The sequence below is a fragment of the Monodon monoceros genome, unplaced genomic scaffold, assembly GCF_005190385.1.
Source record: "Monodon monoceros isolate NGI ecotype Baffin Bay Population unplaced genomic scaffold, NGI_Narwhal_1 Super_Scaffold_21, whole genome shotgun sequence".
NCBI lineage: Eukaryota > Metazoa > Chordata > Mammalia > Artiodactyla > Monodontidae > Monodon > Monodon monoceros.
In genome coordinates this window covers 145,487,693-145,512,823 of record NW_021703778.1, presented here as the reverse complement: position 1 = coordinate 145,512,823, position 25,131 = coordinate 145,487,693, and the positions used below count along the sequence as shown (strand labels likewise).

At 39.0% G+C, this 25,131-nt stretch overlaps 1 protein-coding gene across 11 annotated transcripts in view; it reads left to right on the top strand.

Annotated features, from left to right (window-relative positions):
* Positions 1-25,131, top strand: part of NUMB (NUMB endocytic adaptor protein) — a 178,203-nt gene that overhangs the window by 76,614 nt on the left and 76,458 nt on the right. For 2 of the 11 annotated variants that reach the window (XM_029238166.1, XM_029238168.1), the window contains exon 3: positions 6,114-6,198. The exons of 3 other annotated variants lie outside the window; for them this stretch is intronic. Coding sequence is in view for 6 of the 8 variants with exons in the window: in XM_029238175.1 (XP_029094008.1) it covers positions 19,831-19,860 (30 nt within the window). In the remaining 2 variants the exon portion in view is untranslated. Of the gene's footprint in view, positions 1-6,113; positions 6,199-19,822; positions 19,861-25,131 lie in introns of those variants that run through there. 6 more of the 11 variants (XM_029238175.1, XM_029238174.1, XM_029238171.1 and 3 more) reach the window with 3 other exon arrangements.

Below are 25,131 nucleotides of genomic sequence, written 5' to 3'. Positions count from 1 at the left end.
CTTGTTCTTGATCTTTTCAGGAAGCCTTCTAGTTTCTCATGATTAAGTAAAATGTCAGCTGTAGGTCTTTGTAAGTGTTCTTTATTAAGTTGAGGAAATTCCTCTCTACTCCTAGCTTGCTGAGAATTTTTATCATGAATGAGTGTTGGATTTTGTCAAATGCCTTTTCTGTATCTCTTGATATGATCATGTGACTTTTCTTTTCAACCTGTTAATGTGATGGATTGCATTAAATGATTTACAAATGTTGAATCAGCCTTGCATACCTGAGAATAATCCCACTTGGTTGTGGTGTATAATTCTTATTATACATTGTTGGATTTGATTTGCTACTATTCCTGGTCACATTTTTATTAATAGTTTCATTGGACCCTTTCATGGCATGGTGATCAAGTATTCAGTTGAAGCTTTGAAAAATAGCATATATATGGGATGACAGCATTGAAGTCAGATATTTTTTCCCTCCATAGACTGAATTGGTTAAATCTAGCAAGATAGAATCTAGAACACATTATGTAAAGATTTTTTGAGAATCAGTTTAATATGTGCAGTTAATGGCACAAACTAACTGCCTGCCTGTTTTTTAATTCCAGCTCTATCACTTAGAAGCTTTGTAACCTTGAGCAGGTTGTTTAACCTCTTCATTTCTCAGTTTCTTCATCTATAAAAGGGATGTACTAATGATACTTATCACGTAGGGTTGTTTTGAAGTATAAAAGAAGTAATATACATAAGTCATTTAAAATAATACCTGGGACGTGGTAGGGACTGATTAACTGTTACCTGTGGTTATTATAAAGTTCTGCACTTAGGTTCAAACAAACTCAGTTGTTTAGGATTTGAGTGGTATGGTCTAGCACAACTGAGAAAGATTAGCTAGCTTAGTCTTTTGTTGATTGTAAACGTAGGGGAGTGATAGTGTGATCTGGTTAGGATTAAAGGTCTAAAAGAGTGGTTAACAGCCCTGCTATTGCCTCTATCAATTTCCCACTAAAATCGTTTGAAGAAAAAAAGAAATTTAATATTTTGAGTTTGAGATTGATGGAAAGCCCTTTGCCAGAATCTAGGAGAGATATGTAATTACTTACAAAGTAGAGGATCTGGATTGAGAAAAACCAACCTAAATGTTTCTAGATTTTGGCTAAGACTCAGTGAAAGAAGGAAGGAAAATGTCTTATGACTTTTTTCTCATAGTCTGTCCCTGGGCCTGTAGACATAAGGTTAGCACCAACTGAAAAATTGGATTGCTCTTCTTCTCTCCTAATGACTTTCAAACTTAAAAAAATTATTCATATAAAAGGAAGCTTTCTTTTTTCAGTGAGACCTAAACTGGACATGCTATATAATATTGCAAACTATCTTGTTGAATTTTTTCTATAACTTTGATCTTTTAACTAACTATATACAGTTTACTTAGGTTTATAGTTTATCTCTCCCACAACTAGAATTGTAAGTCCCATGAAGGCTTTTTTCACTGAAGCACCTACAACAGTGCCTGGAACAACATAGACACTCAGTGAATGTTTGCTGAATGAATTGGATGAGCAAAATCTCAGACTAAAGCTCAATATATTATGTCAGTGAAAGCAATAGCATCTTGAATTCAAGTCAGGGCAGGGACCTGGAGTTCTACCCACTGGGTCCTGCCCTCTTCTACCCTGTGGCATCTCTCTAAGTAGCATGAAAACTATTTTACAAGTAATATCTGTTGCTGGAGTAGGGTTTGCCCATTTCATTTTATCCTTCTTTCTATATCTAGAAACAGTAATTCCCAGAAAACAGCTGGGCCTCAGTGGGATGGTGGTAGATACATGTGATTGGCTACAGAAAGGCTCATTTCTTGTGGGAAATATACTTTCTAAACTATGAAGTTGTGTTACAATCAGTGGTTGAGAGAGAACCCCTGGTAGCATTGCATGTGATATCAGTGCAGAATATCAGAGAACATTGTCATGCTAATGTTTTAGATACTAAACAAAACAAAACAAAAAATCAGCAAAGAAAATCAAGTTGGGATAAAACCCTAAAATATAAACAGAAACAAATAAACCTGTGTTTCAAGTTAATAACATAATTTAAATAACATATAAACAAATTAATAACATAAACACAAATTAATAAACCTGTGTTTCAAATTAATAACATAAATAACATGTTTTTATATTAAAAACATAAAAGGAAATCAATAAAGTTGGGATAAAACACTAAAATATAAACAGAAACAAATAAACCTGTGTTTCAAATTCATAACATAAACACACTGAAGGGAGAAAGTAAGCCAAATAACTTTTGAGCATCCTATACTTTGAAATTCAAGATAAAAGGAGCTGTAAACAAATAACAAACCCTAATTTGTAGGCTGTTTTTTGTAATGGTGTGAATTGGTAATTTTGAAACTATTTTCTATCTATTTTAGGACTCAACAAATGAATGAGTGTATTGAGGAAAATGGGAGCCAGGTTTTTCTTTGTTGGAGAAGGGAGTTTTAGATATAAGGAAGAAAAGACTCCAATGAACCCTGTGACGCTGGATTTGAATCAGAGGTTATGAACTCATGGTTTTTAACATTTATTTATATAAAGACAGAGAAACATACATGTATGCATGTATACACTTACATATCTTTCTCTTAGAGACATACGTGTATATTTGTATGTATACATATATATGTGTATGCATATGCGTAGATGTGTGTATTTGTGTATATTCCAGCTTTGTTTGCTAAGAGGCCTAGAAGCAGTTACAGTGAACACACCTAACTCCCATATGCTGGTTTCAAAACCATTCTCCACTTAAAGGAAACCACAGCTCCTTGGAGAAATGGATGATCCCAGGAGGAACTGGATCAGGGAAAGTACAAGAGGAGGCTGGAACATATTATTGTTGCAGAAAGTAAGGAGATAGTCAAAGAATGGTGGGGACAGTCAAAAGGAACAGGAACCAGTTTGGAGAAGCATGCACTGGCCAAATGAATAATGATAGTTATAGATTATAACCCACTGAAAAAATAAGAACCATACAAATATAAGTAAGTGAATGAATAAATTACTAACTTGGGGAGAAATGAAAGTTATTCATTAAAATGGCTAATAGGCGTAGAACTGTTGGAATTAGAAAATGACCATTTTGGAACAATTAAAATAGTACTTTCGCACAAGAATCTTCTGCAGGTACTAAAACTATGGGGTAAAAGTTTGATAAGGAATATATTTACGTAGTCTCAAGACAGTTCCTAACAAAATATTTACTTATTACAAAGAGAAAAACAATAACTTCACAGTGGAGAAACTTGGCAGATACTCCTTAACCAAGTGATCAAAGTTAGCATCACTGGTAATAGAACCCACTAGCCTCTTGCAGCTTCTGATATAATGCAGTGAGAAGCACCTACCATGACTTTGTGACATTCCTACAAAAATGCATAGCCTGAATTTAAACATGAGAGACCATCAGACAAACCTAAATTGAGGAACATTCTACAAAATAAATGGTCTGTGTTCTTTAAAAATATCAGTCTTAAAAGACATAGACAGACTAAGGAACTGTTCCAGATGGTAGGATTCTAAAGAGACATTACCACTAAATGCAGTACATGATCCTGAATTGAATTCTGGACTGGGGAGATCAGAGGACATTTTTAAATGGACATTTAATGGCTTTATAGGACATTTTTAAGGCAGTTAATGACATTTGAATATGTGCTGTAATTATATAGTAGAAATTTTAACATTGACACAGTACTGATTTGGTTAGCTATACTGTAGTTATCTAAGTGGAAGTTTGTGTTCCTAGGAAACTACGTGAAAATATTGAGGGCCGAAATGCTACAGTGTCTGCAACTCACTCTCACGTGGTTCAGAAAAAAATGTGTGAGGAAGAAAGAGACTGACAAAGCAAATGGGGTAAAATGTAAATAGTTAGTGATATTTGCAAGTTTTCTCTATGTTACATAAAAAATTTAGGTAAAAAATTTACCTAAAAATTCCTAAATTAAAATATTTGAGTTGTGATTGAACCGACTTGACCTTATCAGTGATTTGTAGAACTCATGAAAAGGACAGAAAAATTATTCTCATCATTTAGAGAAAGTAGAGTAGTGAAGGAAATGCTGAGCAGGTAGAAAAACTCCAAATTGTTAAGATACAGAGTCAAAGGACCAGATCTTTTTGTTTGTATTTCCGTCCTGGCGTAGTAACCTCGAGTACCTCATGTCCTATGTTCATTTCATTAAACTTTTATAAAATAGGTAGTTTAAGGATTTCCTGAACACTTCCTATATAACTAATAAGTTTTCTTTAAAAAGGTGCTTTGTAAAAATTAGATGACCTTTGTTCCAGACAGATAATTTTACAAATTTATTAAGAAAATTTGGGGCTTCCCTGGTGGCGCAGTGGTTGAGAGTCCGCCTGCTGATGCAGGGGACGCGGGTTCGTGCCCCGGTCCGGGAAGATCCCACATGCCGTGGAGTGGCTGGGCCCGTGAGCCGTGGCCGCTGAGCCTGCACGTCCGGACCCTGTGCTCCGCAACGGGGGGGGACCACAACAGTGAGAGGCCCGCGTACCACCAAAAAAAAAAAAAAAAAGAAAATTTGAAGGCCATTTTGCAATTATTTGTTAAAAGGGGATATTTGGGGGGATGGAAGTTCTTTCCTTATTAAATCTTTGAGCTACAATGAACACACAGTCATTTTAATAATTATTTTAATGTAATACGTTATTTTAATAATATAATTCATATTTTAGACTAGTAACCTTCATAAAAACTCACCTTGATGATAGTAATTTTTTTTTTTTTTTTCTTTTCGGTACGCGGGCCTCTCACTGTTGTGGTCCCCCCCGTTGCGGAGCACAGGCTCCGGGCGCACAGGCTCAGCGGTCATGGCTCATGGGCCCAGCTGCTCCGCGGCATGTGGGATCTTCCCGGACCGGGGCACGAACCCATGTCCCCTGCATCGGCAGGCGGACTCTCAACCACTGCGCCACCAGGGAAGCCCGATGATAGTATTTTTTTTCAAAATATATTTATTTTTGGCCGCATTTGTCTTCGTTGCTGCACGTGGGCTTCTCACTGTGGTGGCTTCTCTTGTGGTGGAGCACGGGCTCTAGGCGTGCAGGCTTCAGTAGTTGTGGCTCGCAGGCTGTAGAGCACAGGCTCAGTAGTTGTGGCACACAGGCTTAGTTGCTCTGTGGCATCTGGGATCTTCCTGGACCAGGGATTGAACCCGTGTCCCCTGCATTGGCAGGCGGATTCTTAACCACTGCACCACAAGGGAAGCCCTGATGATAGTATTGATGAGCTGTTTAACAAAATTATCCTATAGGATTTTTGTATAATATAATTCCTATTTTTCCTTTTTTAAAATGATCATTGTATTGTATTGCTAAAATCACCCCCGTCAAAGAAACACCTAACCTTATCACAGATGGACGTATTACTGGTAAATGCAGGTATTGATAGAAATCTCATTATTCATTGTAAAATTATTTTATTGAGGTTCTAAAGACAGCAGTAGTGACAGTTTCACTTGTTTTGACTAGTGTAAAATGCCAGGTGTAAAGGGACACAGTCACTCTTTGGTGGTAACGATAGTTGTACCCTACTTTGATGACATGTTTATTTTTTTTGTTTTTCTCTTAAAACAATTTCTTCGTACCAGTGCCAGGAATCACTCCTTCTTGACACTGCTCTTCCTGTTTTGGGCCCCTTGAATACTACTAGTCTTAGAAAGTGTATGCGTGGAATGGGATTCGTGGGAATTGTTATCAACAAACAACATCTTATCTATTTGTCTCTTTCTCTATGTATATATGGTATTTTATATTTCAGAGATTCAGTAATTTACCTCTAGGCATTTGACTTTTATCCAGGGGAATTATTTATTATGAATTAGAGGGTATTATGGTTCTGTTTGTATGGGAGTCTTATAGTTGCTGTGGTGACTTGGAGTGGTCATCTTCATTATTTATAATAAAGCCCTGATTTCTGGGGGAAATTGTGAACCTCTCTATTTTGTGTATCTGTTGTTTTGTTTGGATTTACATATTAATGTAATGTAGCAATAATTATATTACTAACAACAGTTTTGTGAGATGTTTATTATTCTCATTTTACAGATGAGGAAACTGAGGCTTGGTGAAGTTACGAAACTTGTCCAAAGTCACACAGCTTGTAAAGGGCACAGTCGAGATTCAGAGCCAGGTCTGTCCAACTTCAAAACTCTTAATCATGGCCATGAAACTTTGAAATAGCTGTGAAGTGTCAACCTATGATAAGTTGTATTGATATTAATATTGCTTAACTGTTGTTTAACTCTTACTGATAATTTTTTTAATGGTGAGTTTTTTCATCCATAGTAATTTTGTGTATCTTTTAAATATTGTGAAAAGAAATATAGTAATTGAGGGTCTGGGCTCTGGAGACAGCTACCTGGGTATGAATCACTAAGCGTCTCCACTTACTTGTGTGACGTTGGGAAAGTTACTTAACTTTTCTGTACCTCAGTTTTCCTATCTGTAAAACGGTGATAGTAATATTATCCACCTGATGAGGGTTATTGTGAAGATTAAATGATTTACTGTATACAAAGCACTTAAAACAGTGCCTTCCACGCACTAAGCATTCAATAAATATTAACTATTAGTATTATCATCTCCTAACAACCAGTAAAACAGATGATCATTATTTTCAATACTCTGTTAGGAAATTTGGATAAAGCAAAGTTTAAGCAGCTCATGAAATCTATGTAAACCAAAATTAAAATTGAGTAAGTTAGACCTAAAGAAAATCATTCATTTGATCAAGTTCAGATCTATTATAAAAGCAGATGGGCAACTGCTTATCGGTCTCACATGTACAAAGGGTATTGTATGTGTAAGCACCACACATAGGTCCACTAGAGGTACCCTTTGAGCTCAATATGATCATTGTATGATGAGTGTGTTTTGTCTGTTTTCCTCTTGTAAGAGGAATTTGTATTCAAAATAAATGTTTACATTTTTAGGTGACTTTTAAGGAGATGGTGTTTTGGCAATGTTCACAGATAATTATCAAGAATGAAAACTTTACGTGTTATGTAAAATGTTGGCAACATTTCATCACGTGCAGGAGTGGTTATTAGAACTTACATTGTGGTGATTGTGCACACTGAATGACCTTTGAATCAGTGGGACCACAGCACATTCAACTAGAACTCGGCCATGTACCGATCATATGCTCCTCACTCATACTTGTTCCTTGTAGCTGTCAGAATTCTGAAGTGTGATATCAACTCTTGCTACAATTAGTTAAAAAGTATATATAATTAGTGCTTAATAAGTTTATACCAATTGCAAAAATATCCATCAAAGTGAGTAATTTGAGTCAGGTTACGTAAAAATTCAAAAGCTGTTATTAAAAATGGGACTTGCTTGTATATGAGCCCAAGATTCCAGAAGCTTTAATCTACACATGCATTTACTTTATTCTCTTTATTTTATGATATTGAGCCTTCCTTTCTTTGAACATAGTATATCTTTCTTGCTATTTAGATATTTTAAAGTATTTTTCAGTAAAGTTTCTTTTCCTCTGTAAAGGTCTCTCAAATCTCTTAAATTTAATTATTAGATACTTTGTTTGTTGTTACTATTGTAAATAGTATGTTTTTCCTCTTTTTTTCCATTTTGTTTGCTGATATAAGCTTTTTTGGTATATAGATCTATGTTTAGTACCTAGTTACTAAAGTATGATGATTGTAATTGTGTCTTCCTTTCCAGTGCTTACACTGTTTCTTTTTCTTGCCTTACTATGCTAGTTAGGACTTTGACTACAGTATTCAATACAAGTGTTGACAGTGGGCATTTGTTTTTTGTTTTTGGTTTTTTTTGAATTTTTTTTAAAGATTAATTTTTTATTTATTTAATTTATTTTTGGCTGTGTCGGGTCTTAGTTGCGGCATACAGGCCCTTTGTTGTGGTGTGCGGGCTTCTCTCTAGTTGTGGCATGCGAGTTTTCTCTTCTCTAGTTGTGGTGTGCAGGCTCCAGGGCACGTGGCCTCTGTAGTTGTGGTGCACGGGTTCCAGAGCGCATGGGCTCTGTAGTTGGCAGCATGTGGGGTCTAGTTGCGGCGCTTGGGCTTAGTTGGCACGCGGCATGTGGGATCTTAGTTCCCTGACCAGTGATTGAACCAGCATCCCCTGCATTGTAAGGCAGATTCATTGCCACTGGACCACCAGGGAAGTCCCAGCAGTGGGCATTCTTATATTGCACTTAGTTTATAAAAGGAAGTGCTCCTTATGTTTTACCATTAAGAATAATCTTTGCTATAGAGTTTTGATAGATACTCTGTAGGTTAAAGGCATTTCTGTTGCTATTTGGCTAAGATTTTGTATGTGTGTGAAGAATGAGTATTGAATTTTTTGAGCATTGAATTTTATCAGATGCTTTTCCTACATTTGTGAGATGGTCATGTGGTTGTCCTCATTCTGTTAATATGATGAATGACATTTATCAAGTTTCTAATGTTGAATCACCCTTGCACTGCTGGGATGAACCCAACTTAATCATGATGGTCTTTTTAAATAATATGTAGTTGAGGGACTTCCCTGGTGGTCCAGTGGTTGAGACTTCACACTTCCACTGCAGGGGGCGCAGGTTCGATCCCTGGTCAGGGAACTAAGATCCCACATGCCATATGGAGTGGCCAAAAAAAAAAGTGTAGTTGAATTTAACTTACTAATATTTCATTTAGAATTGTTGTATGTATGTTCACAGATGAAATTGGTCCATAATTTTTATTTCTTATAGTATTGCCCTTATTTGATTTGGTATCTAGACTATACCAACCTTAAAGAATGAGGTGGGAACTAATCCCCCCATCCCCACCTCCCAGAAGGATTTGTATAAGACTCGAATGGTACGGCTTCTCTGGTGGCGTAGTGGTTTAAGAGTCCGCCTGCCAATGCAGGGGACACAGGTTTGGGCCCTGGTCCGGGAAGATCCCACATGCCACGGAGCAACTAAGCCCGTGTGCCACAACTACTGAGCCTGTGCTCTAGAGCCCACAAGCCACAGCTACTGAAGCCTGTGCGCCTAGAGCCCATGCTCCGCAATGAGAAGCCACTGCAATGAGAAGCCCGCGCACCAGAACAAGGAGTAGCCCCTGCTCCCCGCAACTAGAGAAAAGCCTGCTTGCAACAATGAAGACCCAACGCAGCCAAAAATAATATAAATAAAAGAAAAAAAGAAAAAACTGGAATGATCTATTTTTTGAAAGTTTGGTTGAATTTCTGTTTGACTCTCTGGGCTTAGTGTTTTGGGAGGAGAGGTGTGAGCTTAGTGTTTTGAGGGGAGAGGTGTGAGCTTAGTATTTTGAGGGGGAGATATGTATTTGGTTTTCTAAATGGTTTTTTTTTGTTTGTTTTTTTTTTTTTTTTTTGCTGTACGCGGGCCTCTCACTGTTGTGGCCTCTCCCGTTGCGGAGCACAGGCTCCGGACGCGCAGGCTCAGCGGCCATGGCTCACGGGCCCAGCCACTCCACGGCATGTGGGATCTTCCCGGACCGGGGCACGAACCCGTGTCCCCTGCATCGGCAGGCGGACTCTCAACCACTGCGCCACCAGGGAAGCCCTCTAAATGGTTTTATCTAGGACTTCTGTTTCTAGTTAAGCCAGGTTTTAGAAAGTTTTTCTCTTTTTTTTAAGAATCCATCCATTTTGTCTACGTTTTTAAAGTATTTGGCATAAAGTTGTTTAAAGCATTCTTTCTGTTTTAAATTTCTGTTGTGTAAGTATTTATCTCTGTCTTTTTTATTCCTCATATTTTTTGTGCCTTCCATTTTTTCCTTCATCAGTCTTGCTAGAGATTTTATGTATTTTCTTAGCCTCATCAGAAAAACAGTGCTTGACTTTGATTTTCTCTATTGTATGTTTCCAATTTCATTAATTTCTGACCTTTCTCCCTTCTTCATTTTTAAGGGAAATGCAGTCTAACATAAGGACAGTGGGATGTCTCCCAGTTCCCAAGGACAGGCTTTCATTAGGGATTAAGAACAGCTGGAACCAGGGCTTACAATGGTACTAGGACCTTACTTCTTTCTCTTTCCTTTAAGTCTATTTCTTTCTGTCTTGCTATCAACTGGCTTTTCTACTCTTCAGTCTGCATGGCAGAAAATAGTGAAAATGAGTCTCTGAAATTTGATGTCAGTTCCAGCTTGGTGTGCTCTTGATTCCTCTAGAGATTTCAGATTTTTCCATATGCATACTGTCTTTCAGAAAATTTTCTCTTTAGAATTCTCTTTAATGAGATTTTCTATAGTAAACTCAGTTATTTTGTCTGAAAGTCTTTATTACCTTCTTTAGGTATAAAATCCTGGGGTGGTAGTTATTTTCGCGGTCATCGGAAGAAATAATTCCACTGTCTTCTGGATTCCATTGCTGCTGTTGATAAATCAGCTGCCAAATAGTTCTTCATTTAAGCAAATTGTTTTTACCTTGGACTGCTTTTGAGCTCTGTGGTTTTTGATTTTCTGAAGTTTCATATGTTGTGCCTAGGTATCGATTTCTTTTATTTATCCTATGTGAGATTTTGACTGTGAACTGCTTAGTTTCCTTGGAAAAAATATTTGTGGGTGTTCTTTGAGGCCTAAGAAGGAAATGCATTGCTTCAAGAGGATTTACCTCTGTTTTTTTTTTTTTTCCAGATGCCTCAGGTACTACAGTTTGGTGACTAGATTCATTCTTTGAGGTTCTGGACCACCCAAAGGAAGTGAATTTGGGTTGCGATTATGTGTGTGGGCTTGCTTATCTTCACAGTCTCTTAGGAATCCTTGTTTTCTTTTGCCACAGGAAGACAAATTTCCTTGTAGTCCTTTGGGGATCCTATGTGGCAATGGGTGGACTAGGTTTACTTCTGGTTCACTTGTTTCCTGAGGATGAAACTTTTGGTGGGGTGTGTGTGTGTGTGTGTGTGTGTGTGTGTCCCAGCTTTATGAAGAAAGGGTCTTCTGTTAGATTTTCCATGTTGGGTGGGTCTTGAACTTTGACTTCTGTTCTTTGCCAGGAGATCATCAAATCTGAAGCTCAACATTGTGAGTTAGGCAGATGTCTATAGGACAAAGACAGTTTTATTAAGCCACTTATCTCTTTCTTATAGATTTTGGTCTGGTTATTCCTTTACCATCTTTTGAGCTCCTCAATGCTTTTAATATTTTTTGAAATAAAATTTTATCCATCACTTTTAGTTGTTTTCAGTGAGAGAATTGGGTGAATAATCTAGCCTAATATGTTACTGGAGGTGGTCTTTTGTTCTAATTTCCTTGGGTTTTCTTTATTCTTTTTCTGATTCCTTCAGATAGATGTTTAGCTCACCAGTTATTAGCCTTATTTTCTAATATAAGCATTTAGAGCTATACATTTGTAAGTGGCTCATGAGGTTTGAATAGAGTATTTTCATTATTATTAACTACACATTTTTAAGATTTTTAATTTGCTGTTGTGATTTTCAGTTATGCTTGCCTCCTTAAGCCATGACCCAGGACCCACAAGTCAATTGGAATTTTGAAGTATGTGGATTTTAAAAGATTTATCCTGGGACTTCCCTGGCAGTCCAGTAACGACTTCACCTTCCAATGCAGGGGGAGCGGGTTCGATCCCTGGTTGGGGAGCTGGGATCCCACATGCCTCGTGGCCAAAAAACCAAAACAAAACAGAAGCAATGTTGTAACAAATTCAATAAAAACTTTTTAAAAATGATCCACATCAAAAAAATCTTTAAAAAAAAGATTTATCTTTTTGTTATATTTAACTCACCTTTAAAAAGAAACAGGATTTTCAATTTGTATTACAAAGCAGGACTCAACTATGCTGTATACAAGAGACACACAGGTGATATAGAAAAATAAAAGGGATAGGTGAAGATATACAAGGCAAATGGAAACACTAAGAAAGGAAGAGTTGCTCTGTGACCATTCCTTTCAGTGGCTTTTTGTCCCCTTCCTGATAGCAAACTTTAGTAAATAACTAATATTCCATATCATTGAGATGTTTTGAGGAAGTCTCAAAAAGATTGATTTTGTGTTAACCATAGAATAGTCTTTTTCTTTCTTCTCCTCCTCCCCGTTCTTTTCCTTCTCTTCTTCTCCCTTCTCCTCTTCCTTTTTCTTTACACTTGAACATATCTGTATCTCTCATATTGAGATGCATCTTACTACTGATGATATTTCACAATTAATGAACAATTATTAATTAACAATTAATTTTGGCAGCATTTTTTTCTCTTTTGGAACATAAAATAATGATATATCTTGCAACTGATGGTATCTTAGCTTTGATGAAATATACATTTTTACATACATACTATAACTCCTTATCCTACCCCATCCTCTACTTGAAATGCCCCATTTTTTGGTCTCTCCCATCCTATGCTTATATCATTCAAGATCTTAATGGAGGAAATAATCCTTATTTTCTCATCCTGACTCCTCTTCTTCCAGCACTTAGCACAGTACTTTGTTGGACACAGGGTTATATTTAATTAACAATTAATGGAAGTGTGTAGGTATAATGAATCATAGCACAGACTGTGACACATTTATATTAGTGACCAGTTTTTTAGCTTCTTGGTGAGAGGAGATTAATACCTACATTAGTTAAGATTATTTTGAATATAAACAACATAATCCAGTGTTCCCTACATTAAGCAAGTTAGAGAATTTATTAGATGGATGTTTAGTCATCTGATGATGTTCAAGAAAGAGTTGAACCAATGAAACAAGTAAAGGGAATTCCCTGGTCGTCCAGTGGTTAGGACTCTGCACTTCTACTGCAGGGGGCACAGGTTTGGTTCCTGATTGGGAAACTAAGATATCCCGCATGCCGTGTGGCATGCCCAAAAAACAAAACAAACAAACAAAAGAAACCCAGTAATTAAAAAACATAAAGCACTGTGAAGGAAATGAAAAGAGTAGTAACAGTAAAGAATTACAGGGGAGGAAGGAGCTTCAAGATGGCAGAAGAGTAAGATGTGGAGATCACCTTCCTCCCCACAAATACATCAGAAATACATCTACATGTGGAACAATTCCTACAGAACACCTACTGAACCCTGGCAGAAGACTTCAGACCTCCCAAAAGGCAAGAAATTCCCCATGTACCTGGGTAGGGCAAAAGAAAAAAGAAAAAACAGAGACAAAAGAATAGAGACGGGACCTGCACCAGTGGGAGGGAGCTGTGAAGGAGGAAAGGTTTCCACATACTAGGAAGCCCCTTTGCAGGCGGAGACTGCGGGTGGCGGAGGGGGAAGCTTCAGAGGCACAGAGGAGAGCGCGGCAACAGGGGTGGGGAGGGCAAAGTGGAGAGATTCCTGCGCAGAGGATCAGTGCCCACCAACACTCACCAGCCCAAGAAGCTTGTCTGCTCACCTGCTGGGGCGGGCGGGGGCTGGGAGCTGAGGCTCGGGCTTCCGTGGGATCCCAGGGAGAGGACTGGGGTTGGCTGCGTGAACACAGCCTGAAGGGGCTAGTGTGCCACAGCTAGCGGGGAGGGAGTCCGGGAAAAAGTCTGGAGCTGCCGAAGAGGCAAGAGACTTTTTCTTGCCTCTTTGTTTCCTGGTGCGCGAGGAGAGGGAATTAAGAGCGCTGCTTAAAGGAGCTCCAGAGATGGGTGCGAGCCGCAGCTATCAGCGTGGACCCCAGAGACAGGCATGAAACGCTAAGGCTGCTGCTGCAGCCACCGAGAAGCCTGTGTGCAAGCACAGATCACTATCCACACCTCCCCTCCCGGAAGCCTGTGCAGCCCGCCACTGCCAGGGTCCCGTGATACAGGGACAACTTCCCCAGGAGAACACACGGCACACCTCAGGCTGATGCAACATCACACTGGGCTCTGCCACTGTAGGCTAACCCTGCACTCCGTACCCCTCCCTCCCCCTGGCCTGAGTGAGCCAGAGCCCCCTAATCAGCTGCTTCTTTAAGCTCGTCCTGTCTGAGCGAAGAACAGACGGGCTCAGGTGACCTACACGCAGAGGCGGGTCCAAATCCAAAGCTGAACCCCAGGAGCTGTGTGAACAAAGAAGAGAAAGGGAAATTTCTCCCAGCAGCCTCAGGAGCAGCGGATTAAATCTCCACAACGTGATGTACCCTGCATCTGTGGAATACCTGAATAGACAACGAATCATCCCAAATTGAGGAGTTGGACTTTGGGAGCAATGATACATATTTTTTTTCCCCTTTTTTTCTTTTTGTGAGTGTGTATGTGTATACTTCTGTGTGTGATTTTGTCTGTATAGCTTTGCTTTTACTATTTGTCCTAGGGTTCCCTCTGTCTGTTTTTTGTTTTTTTAGTATAGTTTTTAGCACTTGTTATCATTGGTGGATTTGTTTTTTGGTTTGGTTGCTCTCTTCTTTCTTTTTATTACTTAAAAATTTTTTAAAAATTATTTATTTTAATAACTTTATTTTATTTTACCTTCTTTCTTTCTTTCTTTTTTTCCTCCCTTTTATTCTGAACCGTGTGGATGACAGGCTCTTGGTGCTCCAGCCAGGCATCAGGGCTGTGCCTCTCAGGTGGGAGAGCCAAGTTCAGGACACTGGTCGACCAGAGACCTCCCAGCTCCACATAATATCAAACGGCGAAAATCTCCCAGAGATCTCCATCTCAACACCAAGACCCAGCTCCACTCAACGGCCAGCAAGCTACAGTGCTGGACACCCTATGCCAAACAACTAGCAAGACAGGAACACAACCCCATCCATTAGCAGAGAGGCTGCCTAAAATCATAATAAGGCCACAGACACCCCAAAACACACCACCAGACGTGGACCTGCCCACCAGAAAGACAAGATCCAGCCTCATCCACCAGAACACAGGCACTAGTCCCCTCCACCAAGAAGCCTACACAACTCGCTAAACCAACCTTAGCCACTGGGAGCAGACAACAAAAACAATGGGAACTATGAATCTGCAGCCTGCAAAAAGGAGACCCCAAACACAGTAAGTTAAGCAAAATGATAAGACAGAGAAACACACAGGAGATGAAGGAACAAGGCAAAACCCCACCAGACCTAACAAATGAAGAGGAAATAGGCAGTTTACCTGAAAAAGAATTCAGAATAATGTTAGTAAAGATGATCCAAAATCTTGAAAATAGAATGGAGAAAATACAAGAAACGTTTAAGAAGGACCTAGAAGAACTAAAGAGCAAACAAACAATCATGAACAACACAATAAATGAAATTAAAAATTCTCTAGAAGGGATCAGTAGCAGAATAACTGAGGCAGAAGAACGGATAAGTGACCTGGAAGATAAAATAGTGGAAATAACTACTGCAGAGCAGAATAAAGAAAAAAGGATGAAAAGAACTGAGGACAGTCTCAGAGACCTCTGGGACAACATTAAACGCACCAACATTCGAATTATAGGGGTCCCAGAAGAAGAAGAGAAAAAGAAAGGGACTGAGAAAATATTAGAAGAGATTATAGTCAGAAACTTCCCTAATATGGGAAAGGAAATAGTTAATCAAATCCAGGAAGCACAGAGAGTCCCATACAGGATAAATCGAAGGAGAAACATGCTAAGACCTATATTAATCAAACTATCAAAAATTAAATACAAGGAAAACATATTAAAAGCAGCAAGGGAAAAACAACAAATAACACACAAGGGAATCCCCGTAAGGTTAACAGCTGATCTTTCAGCAGAAACTTTGCAAGCTAGAAGGGAGTAGCAAGACATATTGAAAGTGATGAAGGGGGAAAACCTACAACCAAGATTACTGTATCCAGCAAGGATCTCATTCAGATTTGACAGAGAAATTAAAACCTTTACAGACCAGCAAAAGCTAAGAGAATTCAGCACCACCAAACAAGCTTTACAACAAATGCTAAAGGAACTTCTCTAGGCAGGAAACACAAGAGAAGGAAAAGACCTACAATAACAAACCCAAAAGAAGAAAATGGTAATAGGAACATACATATCGATAATTACCTTAAATGTAAATGGATTAAGTGCTCCAACCAAAGGACATAGACTGGCTGAATGGATACAAAACCAAGACCTGTATTTAAGCTGTCTACAAGAGACCCACCTCAGACCTAGGGACACATACAGACTGAAAGTGAGGGGATGGAAAAAAGATATTCCATGCAAATGGAAATGAAAAGAAAGCTGGAGTAGCAATTCTCATATCAGACAAAATAGACTTTAAAACAAAGACTATTACAAGGGACAAAGAAGGACACTACATAATGGTCAAGGGATCAATCCAAGAAGAAGATATAACAGTTGTAAATATTTATGCACCCAAGATGGGAGCACCTCAATACATAAGGCAGATACTAACAGCCATAAAAGGGGAAATCAACAGTAACACAATCATACTAGGGGACTTAACACCCCACTTTCACCAATGGACAGATCCTCCAAAATGAAAATAAATAAGGAAACACAAGCTTTAAATGATACATTAAACAAGATGGACTTAATTGATATTTACAGGACATTCCATCCAAAAACAACAGAATACACATTCTTCTCAAGTGCTCATGGAACATTCTCCAGAATAGATCATATCTTGGGTCACAAACCAAACCTTGGTAAACTTAAGAAAATTGAAATCGTATCAAGTATCTTTTCCGACCACAATGCTATGAGACTAGATATCAATTACAGGAAAAAATCTGTAAAAAATACAAACACATGGAGGCTAAACAATACTTAATAACCAAGAGATCACTGAAGAAATCAAAGAGGAGATCAAAAAATACTTAGAAACAAATGACAATGAAAGCATGACGACCCAGAACCTATGGGATGCAGCAAAAGCAGTTCTAAGAGGGATGTTTATAGCAATACAATTCTACCTTAAGAAACAGGAAACATCTCAAATAAACAACCTGACCTTACACCTAAAGCAATTAGAGAAAGAAGAACAAAAAACCCCCAAAGTTATCAGAAGGAAAGAAATCATAAAGGTCAGATCAGAAATAAATGAAAAAGAAATGAAGGAAACTGTAGCAAAGATCAATAAAACTAAAGGCTGGTTCTTTGAGAAGATAAACAAAATTGATAAACCATTAGCCAGACTGATTATGAAAAAGAGGGAAAGGACTCAAATCAATAAAATTAGAAATGAAGAAGAAGTTACAACGTACACCGCAGAAATACAAAGCATCCTAAGAGACTACTGCAAACAAATCTATGCCAATAAAATGGACAACCTGGAAGAAATGGAATAATTCTTAGAAATGCACCACCTGACGAGACTGAACCAGGAAGAAGTAGAAAATATAAACAGACCAATCACAAGCACTGAAATTAGGACTGTGATTAAAAATCTTTCAACAGGGCTTCCCTGGTGGCGCAGTGGTTGAGAGTCCGCCTGCCAATGCAGGAGACACGGGTTCGTGCCCCGGTCTGGGAAGATCCCACATGTCGCAGAGCAGCTAGGCCCGTGAGCCGTGGCCACTGAGCCTGCGCGTCCGGAGGCTGTGCTTCGCAACGGGAGAAGCCATGACAGTGAGAGGCCCACGTACCGCAAAAAAAAAAAAAAAATCTTTCAACAAACAAAAGCCCAGGACCAGATGTCTTCATAGGCAAATTCTGTCAAACATTTAGAGAAGAGCTAACACCTATCCTTCTCAAACTCTTCCAAAATATAGCAGAGGGAGGAACACCCCCAAACTCATTCTACGAGGCCACCATCACCCTGATACCAAAACCAGACAAAGATGTCACAAAGAAAGAAAGCTACAGGCCAATATCAATGATGAACATAGATGCAAAATTACTCAACAAAATACTAGCAAACAGAATCCAACAGCACATTAAAAGGATCATACACCATGATCAAGTGGGGTTTATCCCAGGAATGCAAGGATTCTTCAATATACGCAAATCAATCAATGTGATACACCATATTAACAAATTAAAGGAGAAAAACCATATGATCATCTCAATAGATGCAGAGAAAGCTTTCGACAGAATTCAACACTGATTTATGATAAACACTCTCCAGAAAGTAGGCATATAGGGAACTTACCTCAACATAATAAAGGCCATATATGACAAACCCACAGCCAACATTGTCCTCAATGGTGAAAAGCTGAAACCATTTCCACTAAGATCAGGAACAAGACAAGGTTGCCCATTCTCACCACTGTTATTCAACATAGTTTTGGAATTTTTAGCCACAGCAATCAGAAAAGAAAAAGAACTAAAAGGAATCCAAATTGGAAAAGAAGAAGTAAAGCTGTCACTGTTTGCAGATGACATGATACTATACATAAAAAATCCTAAAGATGAGCTAATCAATGAATTTGGTAAAGTAGCAGGTTTCAAAACTAATGCACAAAAACCTCTTGCATTCCTATACACTAATGATGAAAAATCTGAAAGTGAAATTAAGGAAACACTCCCATTTACCATTGCAACAAAAAATATAAAATACCTAAGAATAAACCTACTTAAGGAGACAAAAGACCTGTATGCAGAAAATTATAAGACACTGATAAAAGAAATTAAAGATGATACAAATAGATGGAGAGATGTACCATGTTCTTGGATTGGAAGAATGAACATTGTGAAAATGACTATACTACCGAAAGCAATCTACAGATTCGATGCAACCCCTATCAAACTACCACTGGAATTTTTCACAGAACTAGAACAAAAAATTTCACAATTTGTATGGAAACACAAAAGACCCCAAATAGCCAAAGCAATCTTGAGAAAGAAAAACGGAGCTGGAGGAATCAGGCCCCCTGACTTCAGACTATACTACAAAGCTACAGTAAGCAAGACAGTATGGTACTAGCACAAAAACAGAAATCTAGATCAATGGAACAGGATAGAAAGCCCAGAGATAAACCCACACGTATATGATCACCTTATCTTTGATAAAGGAGGCAAGAATATACAGTGGAGAAAAGACAGCCTCTTCAATAAGTGGTGCTGGGAAAATGGACAGCTACATATAAAGGAATGAAATTAGAACACTCCCTAACACCATACACAAAAATAAACTCAAAGTGGATTAAAGACCTAAATATAAGGCCAGACACTATCAAACTGTTAGAGGAAAACATAGGCAGAACACTCTATGGCATAAATCACAGCAAGATCCTTTTTGACCCACCTCCTAGAGAAATGGAAATAAAAACAAAAATAAACAAATGGGACCTAATGAAACTTAAAAGCATTTGCACAGCAAAGGAAACCATAAGCAAGACAAAAAGACAACCCTCAGAATGGGAGAAAATGTTTGCAAATAAAGCAACTGACAAAGGATTAATTTCCAAAATTTACAAGCAGCTCATGCAGCTCAATATCAAAAAAACAAACAGCCCAATCTAAAAATGGGCAGAAGACCTAAATAGACATTTCTTAAAGAAGATATACGGATTGCCAACAAACACACGAAAGAATGCTCAACATCATTCATCATTAGAGAAATGCAAATCAAAACTACAATGCGGGGTCTTCCCTGGTGGCGAAGTGGTTGAGAGTCCGCCTGCCGATGCAGGGGACACAGGTTCGTGCCCCTGTCCGGGAGGATCCCACATGCCGCGGAGTGGCTAGGTCTGTGAGCCATGGCCGTTGAGCCTGCACGTCCGGAGCCTGTGCTCCGCAACGGGAGAGGCCACAACAGTGAGAGGCCCGCGTACCGCAAAAAAAAAAAAAAAAAAAAAAGAGTCATGTACCATAATGTTCACTGCAGCTCTATTTACAGTAGCTAGGACATGGAAGCAACCTCAGTGTCCATCAACAGATGAATGGATAAAGAAGATGTGGCACATGTATACAATGGAATATTACTCAGCCATAAGAAGAAATGAAATTGAGTCATTTGTAGTGAGGTGAATGGACCTAGAGTCTGTCATACAGAGTGAAGTAAGTCAGAAAGAGAAAAACAAATACCGTATGCTAACACACATATATGGAATCTAAAAAAAACAGAAAATGGTTATGAAGAACCTTGGGGCAAGACAGGAATAAAGATGCAGACCTACTAGAGAATGGACTTGAGAATACAGGGAGGGAGAAGGGTAAGCTGGGACAAAGTGGGAGAGTGGCATGGACATATATACACTACCAAATGTAAAATCGATAGCTAGTGGCAAGCAGCCACATAACACAGGGAGATCACATTGGTGCTTTGTGACCACCTAGATGGGTGGGGTTGGGAGGGTAAGAGGGAGAGAGACGCAAGAGAGAAGAGATATGGGGACATGTATATGTATAACTGATTCACTTTGTTATAAAGCAGAAACTAACACACCATTGTAAAGCAATTATACTCCAATAAAGATGTTTAAAAAAAAAAGAATTATAGGGGATTGTATTTAGAAAGAGAGGAAAAGAAGGCCTCATCAATGAAGTGACATTTAGGTTGAGACTTGAAGTATGAGTGGAAGACATAAGTTTTTTGGGGTTTTTTTTGTTGTTTTTTAAATATTTATTTATTTATTTATTTGTCTGTGCTGGGTGTTAGTTGGTGGCGTGCGGGATCTAGTGCCCTTACCCCAGGGATCGAACCTGGGCCCCCTGGGTTGGGAGCACAGAGTCTTAACCCCTGGACCACCAGGGAGGTCCCAAAGACAAAAGCATTTTAGACAGTGGGAAACAGTAGGCCCAAAGTGGGAAAGAGCTTGCAGTTAACTGAAAGAATACTAGTTAGTTGAGGAAAGTGCCCCCTCGAGGTAGGAGAGCAGGCAGGGGCTATACCTTAATACGCTAACATCTGCTGCGCATTAGTGAAGTGCTGGCCACTGTTCCAAGCGCTTCTTGAGCATTGTGAGTAATTGTGCCATACTGACTCTCTGAATGCCGAGAGTTTGGATTTAATTTGAAGATGCATTGGGAAGCCATGGAACTATTACTCAGTGCCATGATCCATTTTTAAAGATTACGCTGGCTACTTTGTACATAGTTGATCAGAAGGGGACAGCAGAGGAAATAGAAATGAATACTAGTTGATGGTGGTTCAGGTAGGATATGAAGTAATCTTGGACCATGGTTCTGATGGTAAAGGTGAAGAGCAGTGGACAGATTTAAGATATATTTACAAGTCTTTTGTTGATGTCTTGGATGAAGGGAGAGGGTTGTGAGGGAAAGGAAGGAGTCAGATTGGAGAGGGTTAAAGAATTGAAGAGATGATATGTGTAGATAATTTGTGAAGTTATTTGTCAGTAAAGGAGAGCAGAGCTCTTTTCAACCTTCTTATGTCTATCATTTTTCCTGTGGCATTTCTGTCTTTTTAAAAAATTCTTGGAACCAAATATATTTTTATTCTAGTCTGCCTCTCCAGATTGCAGCACCTTTTTCTTATCCCACACTTGACAGATGCTTAGAGGAGGAAAGTCAGTTGAAAAGTAGGCTAGCATTCTCAGCAGTTCTGCCCTTTTTATCAAGATGTTCCTTGCTAAATCAGTCCTTGCTATATCAGAGCAAAACAATTTTGTTCTATAAGTAAAGGTTTAATTCTTGAAGGAACAGAATCTTAGGAAGTCAGTCTCTGTATCTGTGTTTTGTGGGATTAGGGGTGATGGTCATATGTATTTTTATCTGTTAAGTCTCAACATGCCTTAAAAGATAAGGGTAAGAATAGCTGAACTGCAAATTCAGTTCACCAATTGTTTTCTCAGTTGAAAGGCAAGTGATCAACTAAAAGATAAAATTGGTTGTGTAACTGAAAGAAAAACTCTCAGAAGAGATAGCTTTCTTTTTTAAATGTTTCTTAAATATATATAGGTTCAGCTTTTGAAACCAACTTTGACTGCAATTTTATTTTTATCTTTTAATTTATCTATTTTGGCTGCTCCAGGTCTTAGTGGCAGCATGCGGTATCTTCACTGTGGCATGCGAAGTCTTAGTTGTGGCGTTCTTGCGGGATCTAGTTCCCTGACCAGAGATTGAACCCGGGCCCTCTGCATTGGGAGTGCGGAGTCTTATCCACTGGACCACCAGGGAAGTCCCTGACTGAAGTTTTAAGTAGACAGGGTCTTTCCTCATTTTATGAAGCTCTAGTTTTCCACTGTTTTTAAGGAGTGAGTAAAGAAGCCATGTATCAAAACAAAAGGGAGAATTTTGTGGACAATATGAAAATTCGTAAAGCAGAAATCTGAAATTAAAGTCAGATAGTAGATAAGGATCATGGAATACTGTTTAAATCAGTGGTTCTTAAATTTTTGGTAGTTACAGAATCCTTTGAGATACCAAAGAAAGTTGAAGAATCTGGCCCCAGAAAGTGCACAGATACATGTGCATTCAGATTTGTACATAATCTTAGGGCATTGCTAAGTCTGAAGAGCCTATGCAGATGCCCTGGTCGAGAACACGTCTGAATGGTAATCAGGGCTGAGGAGTAGAATGTGCCTAGAGAGCTTCAACATTCATACTGTGACAGTAATCTCTTCTCAAATACCAATCTTTAGGGCAGCCCAGACTCAATTTGTTGTTGTTGTTCTTTTGGGTTTTTTTGCGGTACACGGGCCTTTCACTGTTGTGGCCTCTCCCGTTGTGGAGAACACGCTCCGGACGCGCAGGCTCAGCGGCCATGGCTCACGGGCCCAGCCGCTCCGCGGCATGTGGGATCCTCCCAGACTGGGGCACGAGCCCGTGTCCCCTGCATCGGCAGGCGGACTCTCAACCACTGCGCCACTAGGGAAGGCCCCCTGAGTGTGAACTTTTAAAATAAACTTTATTAGTCCTATAGGTTAAGTACTGGACATATTTATTTCACAGTTGGTGATGAATCTGTACTTTGTTACTTTTCATTTGGCTTAGTGCCTAAGTGGAACACTGAGCTAGTGATACAACTTAATAAATTATAAATTGTTTCCTGTTAGGCAGACTACGCCAGTTAGACCAATATTTAATGAAATCCAGAACTCTTAGGATTCACTGATTGAGTAGGTGATTGACTAGATGACCTACCTCTAAGTCCTTTGGCCATGGTAAGCGTCTAGGATTCCTTACATTTTTTCACTTACTTAACTTGATCATATAAAAGGATTTCTTTCCTTCACTCTAAATCTTGAAAGCAGGTTTCACATCACAAGAAAAAGTAGAAATCAAAGAAAGAAAATTCAAAAATGAAATACATTATGGTATAATATTATACTTTAAATGGTGATTTAATCTGTGGCATTTTTAGCTTACATTTTTAATGACTGAACAAATTATTATTATTACTATTATTGGCAGATGGACAGTCAGTGCAATTTTTTTCTCGTAACTTATAGAATTCTGGCGTAGAAGTGTGATGAAGAATATAGTGGAGGGCTTCCCTGGTGGCGCAGTGGTTGAGAGTCCGCCTGCCGATGCAGGGGACACGGGTTCGTGCCCTGGTTTGGGTAGATCCCACATGCCGCGGAGCGGCTGGGCCCGTGAGCCATGGCCGCTGAGCCTGCGCATCTGGAGCCTGTGCTCTGCAACGGGAGAGGCCACAACAGTGAGAGGCCCGCGTACCACAAAAAAAAAAAAAAAAGAATATAGAGGAATTGTATATATTCACATTCAACTGTGTTTGTTCAGAGAACAGTAAAATAGAAGTGAGAGTTAAAAACAATATAATTAAATTTAGATTCTCTGTTGTTCTCAATGAGTTTCTGCTGTACAGTGTTCTTGTGCCTCCCATATTGTGAGCATGCTCTGTGGTTCTAGTGCTAGGTAGATATTTTTCTCATAGCATAATTCCTGAACATTAGTAAGCTACTTCAACTGTGTTCAGTTGAAAACAGCAAACTGTTCCATATTACAAATAATCCTTGGGTGTGTTGCACTTATTGCAAGAGATTGTACTGTGGTACTCTGTGGATGATTTAAAGTATTCCCAGTGTTTGGACGTCCCTGGTGGCACAGTGGTTAAGAATCCGCCAACACAGTGGTTAAGAATCCGCCAACACAACAATCCCAGGCAACACGGGTTCGAGCCCTGGTCTGGGAAGATCCCACATGCTGCGGAGCAACTAAGCCTGTGTGCCACAACTACTGAGCCTGCGCTCTAGAGCCCAAGAGCCACAACTACTGAGCCCGTGTGCTGCAACTACTGAAGCCCATGCGCCTAGAGCCTGTGCTCCACAACAAAGAGAAGCCACCACAATGAGAAGTCTGCGCACTGCAACAAAGAGTAGCCCCCGCTCTCGCAACTAGAGAAAGCCCACGCACAGCAACAAAGACCCAAGGCAGCCAAAAAAAAAAAAAAAGTATTCCCAATGTTATTTTGAATTTATGTGATATTTTGCTTTTAGTGCTATCTTTGGAACTTAACCCTGTGAGATTAGAGTGTCCTGAAAAGATAAATTTAGCTAATCTAAGGAAATTTGTGGGTTTATTTTTTTTCCAGCTACTCAGAATGGTACCCATGGTTTTATATTTTAGTTTATATATTTTTACATTTGAAACCAACTAATACTGTTTTAACAGTTAGAGTAATTTTACGATTTTCCCTAACTTTGATTTTTCTTTTTCTTTCTTAAAGGGAAACTATCTTAAGTGTCAAGGTCAAGTTTCCTGTATGTGTCTTGTCTATATCTGTGTATATCAAGTATGTGCTATTTAGCGTTTATGGTTTTTTTTTCTCATAGTGAATTTTCTAAAGCATTGTCTTGTCCAATCTTCCTTATAATTTATATACAAGAGGGGCATAAAGTTAGAGGTGTAATTGTGTCAATAGAACAAAGAAAAGCAAACAAGTATAATTTAGAAGGAAAAAAACTCTAGAGAGGAAAGTCCCCATTTTTCTAAGAGTTGTAGCTCTCCATTGGCCCTGCAGAAGCCTCTGGTTCATTTTATTTTATTTTCTCTTTTTAAAAAAATTTTTTTTTTCTTTTTCTTCTGGCTCATTTTATTTTATTTTATTTGGCCGCGCCACGTGGCTTGCAGGATCTTAGTTGCCCGATCAGGGATGGAACCTGAGCCCTCAGCTGTGAAAGCATGGAGTCCTAACCACTGGACCGCCAGGGAATTTCCATCTGGTTCATTTTCGACTGGGCTGGACAAACTGAATTTCAGTAACTTTATTCTTTTTAGTAAAAGTGAGACTTAAATATTATAACTAAATGTGACTTGTCTTTCTTTCTTTCTTTCTTTCTTTCTTTCTTTCTTTCTTTCCTTCCTTCCTTCCTTCCTTCCTTCCTTCCTTCCTTCCTTCCTTCCTTC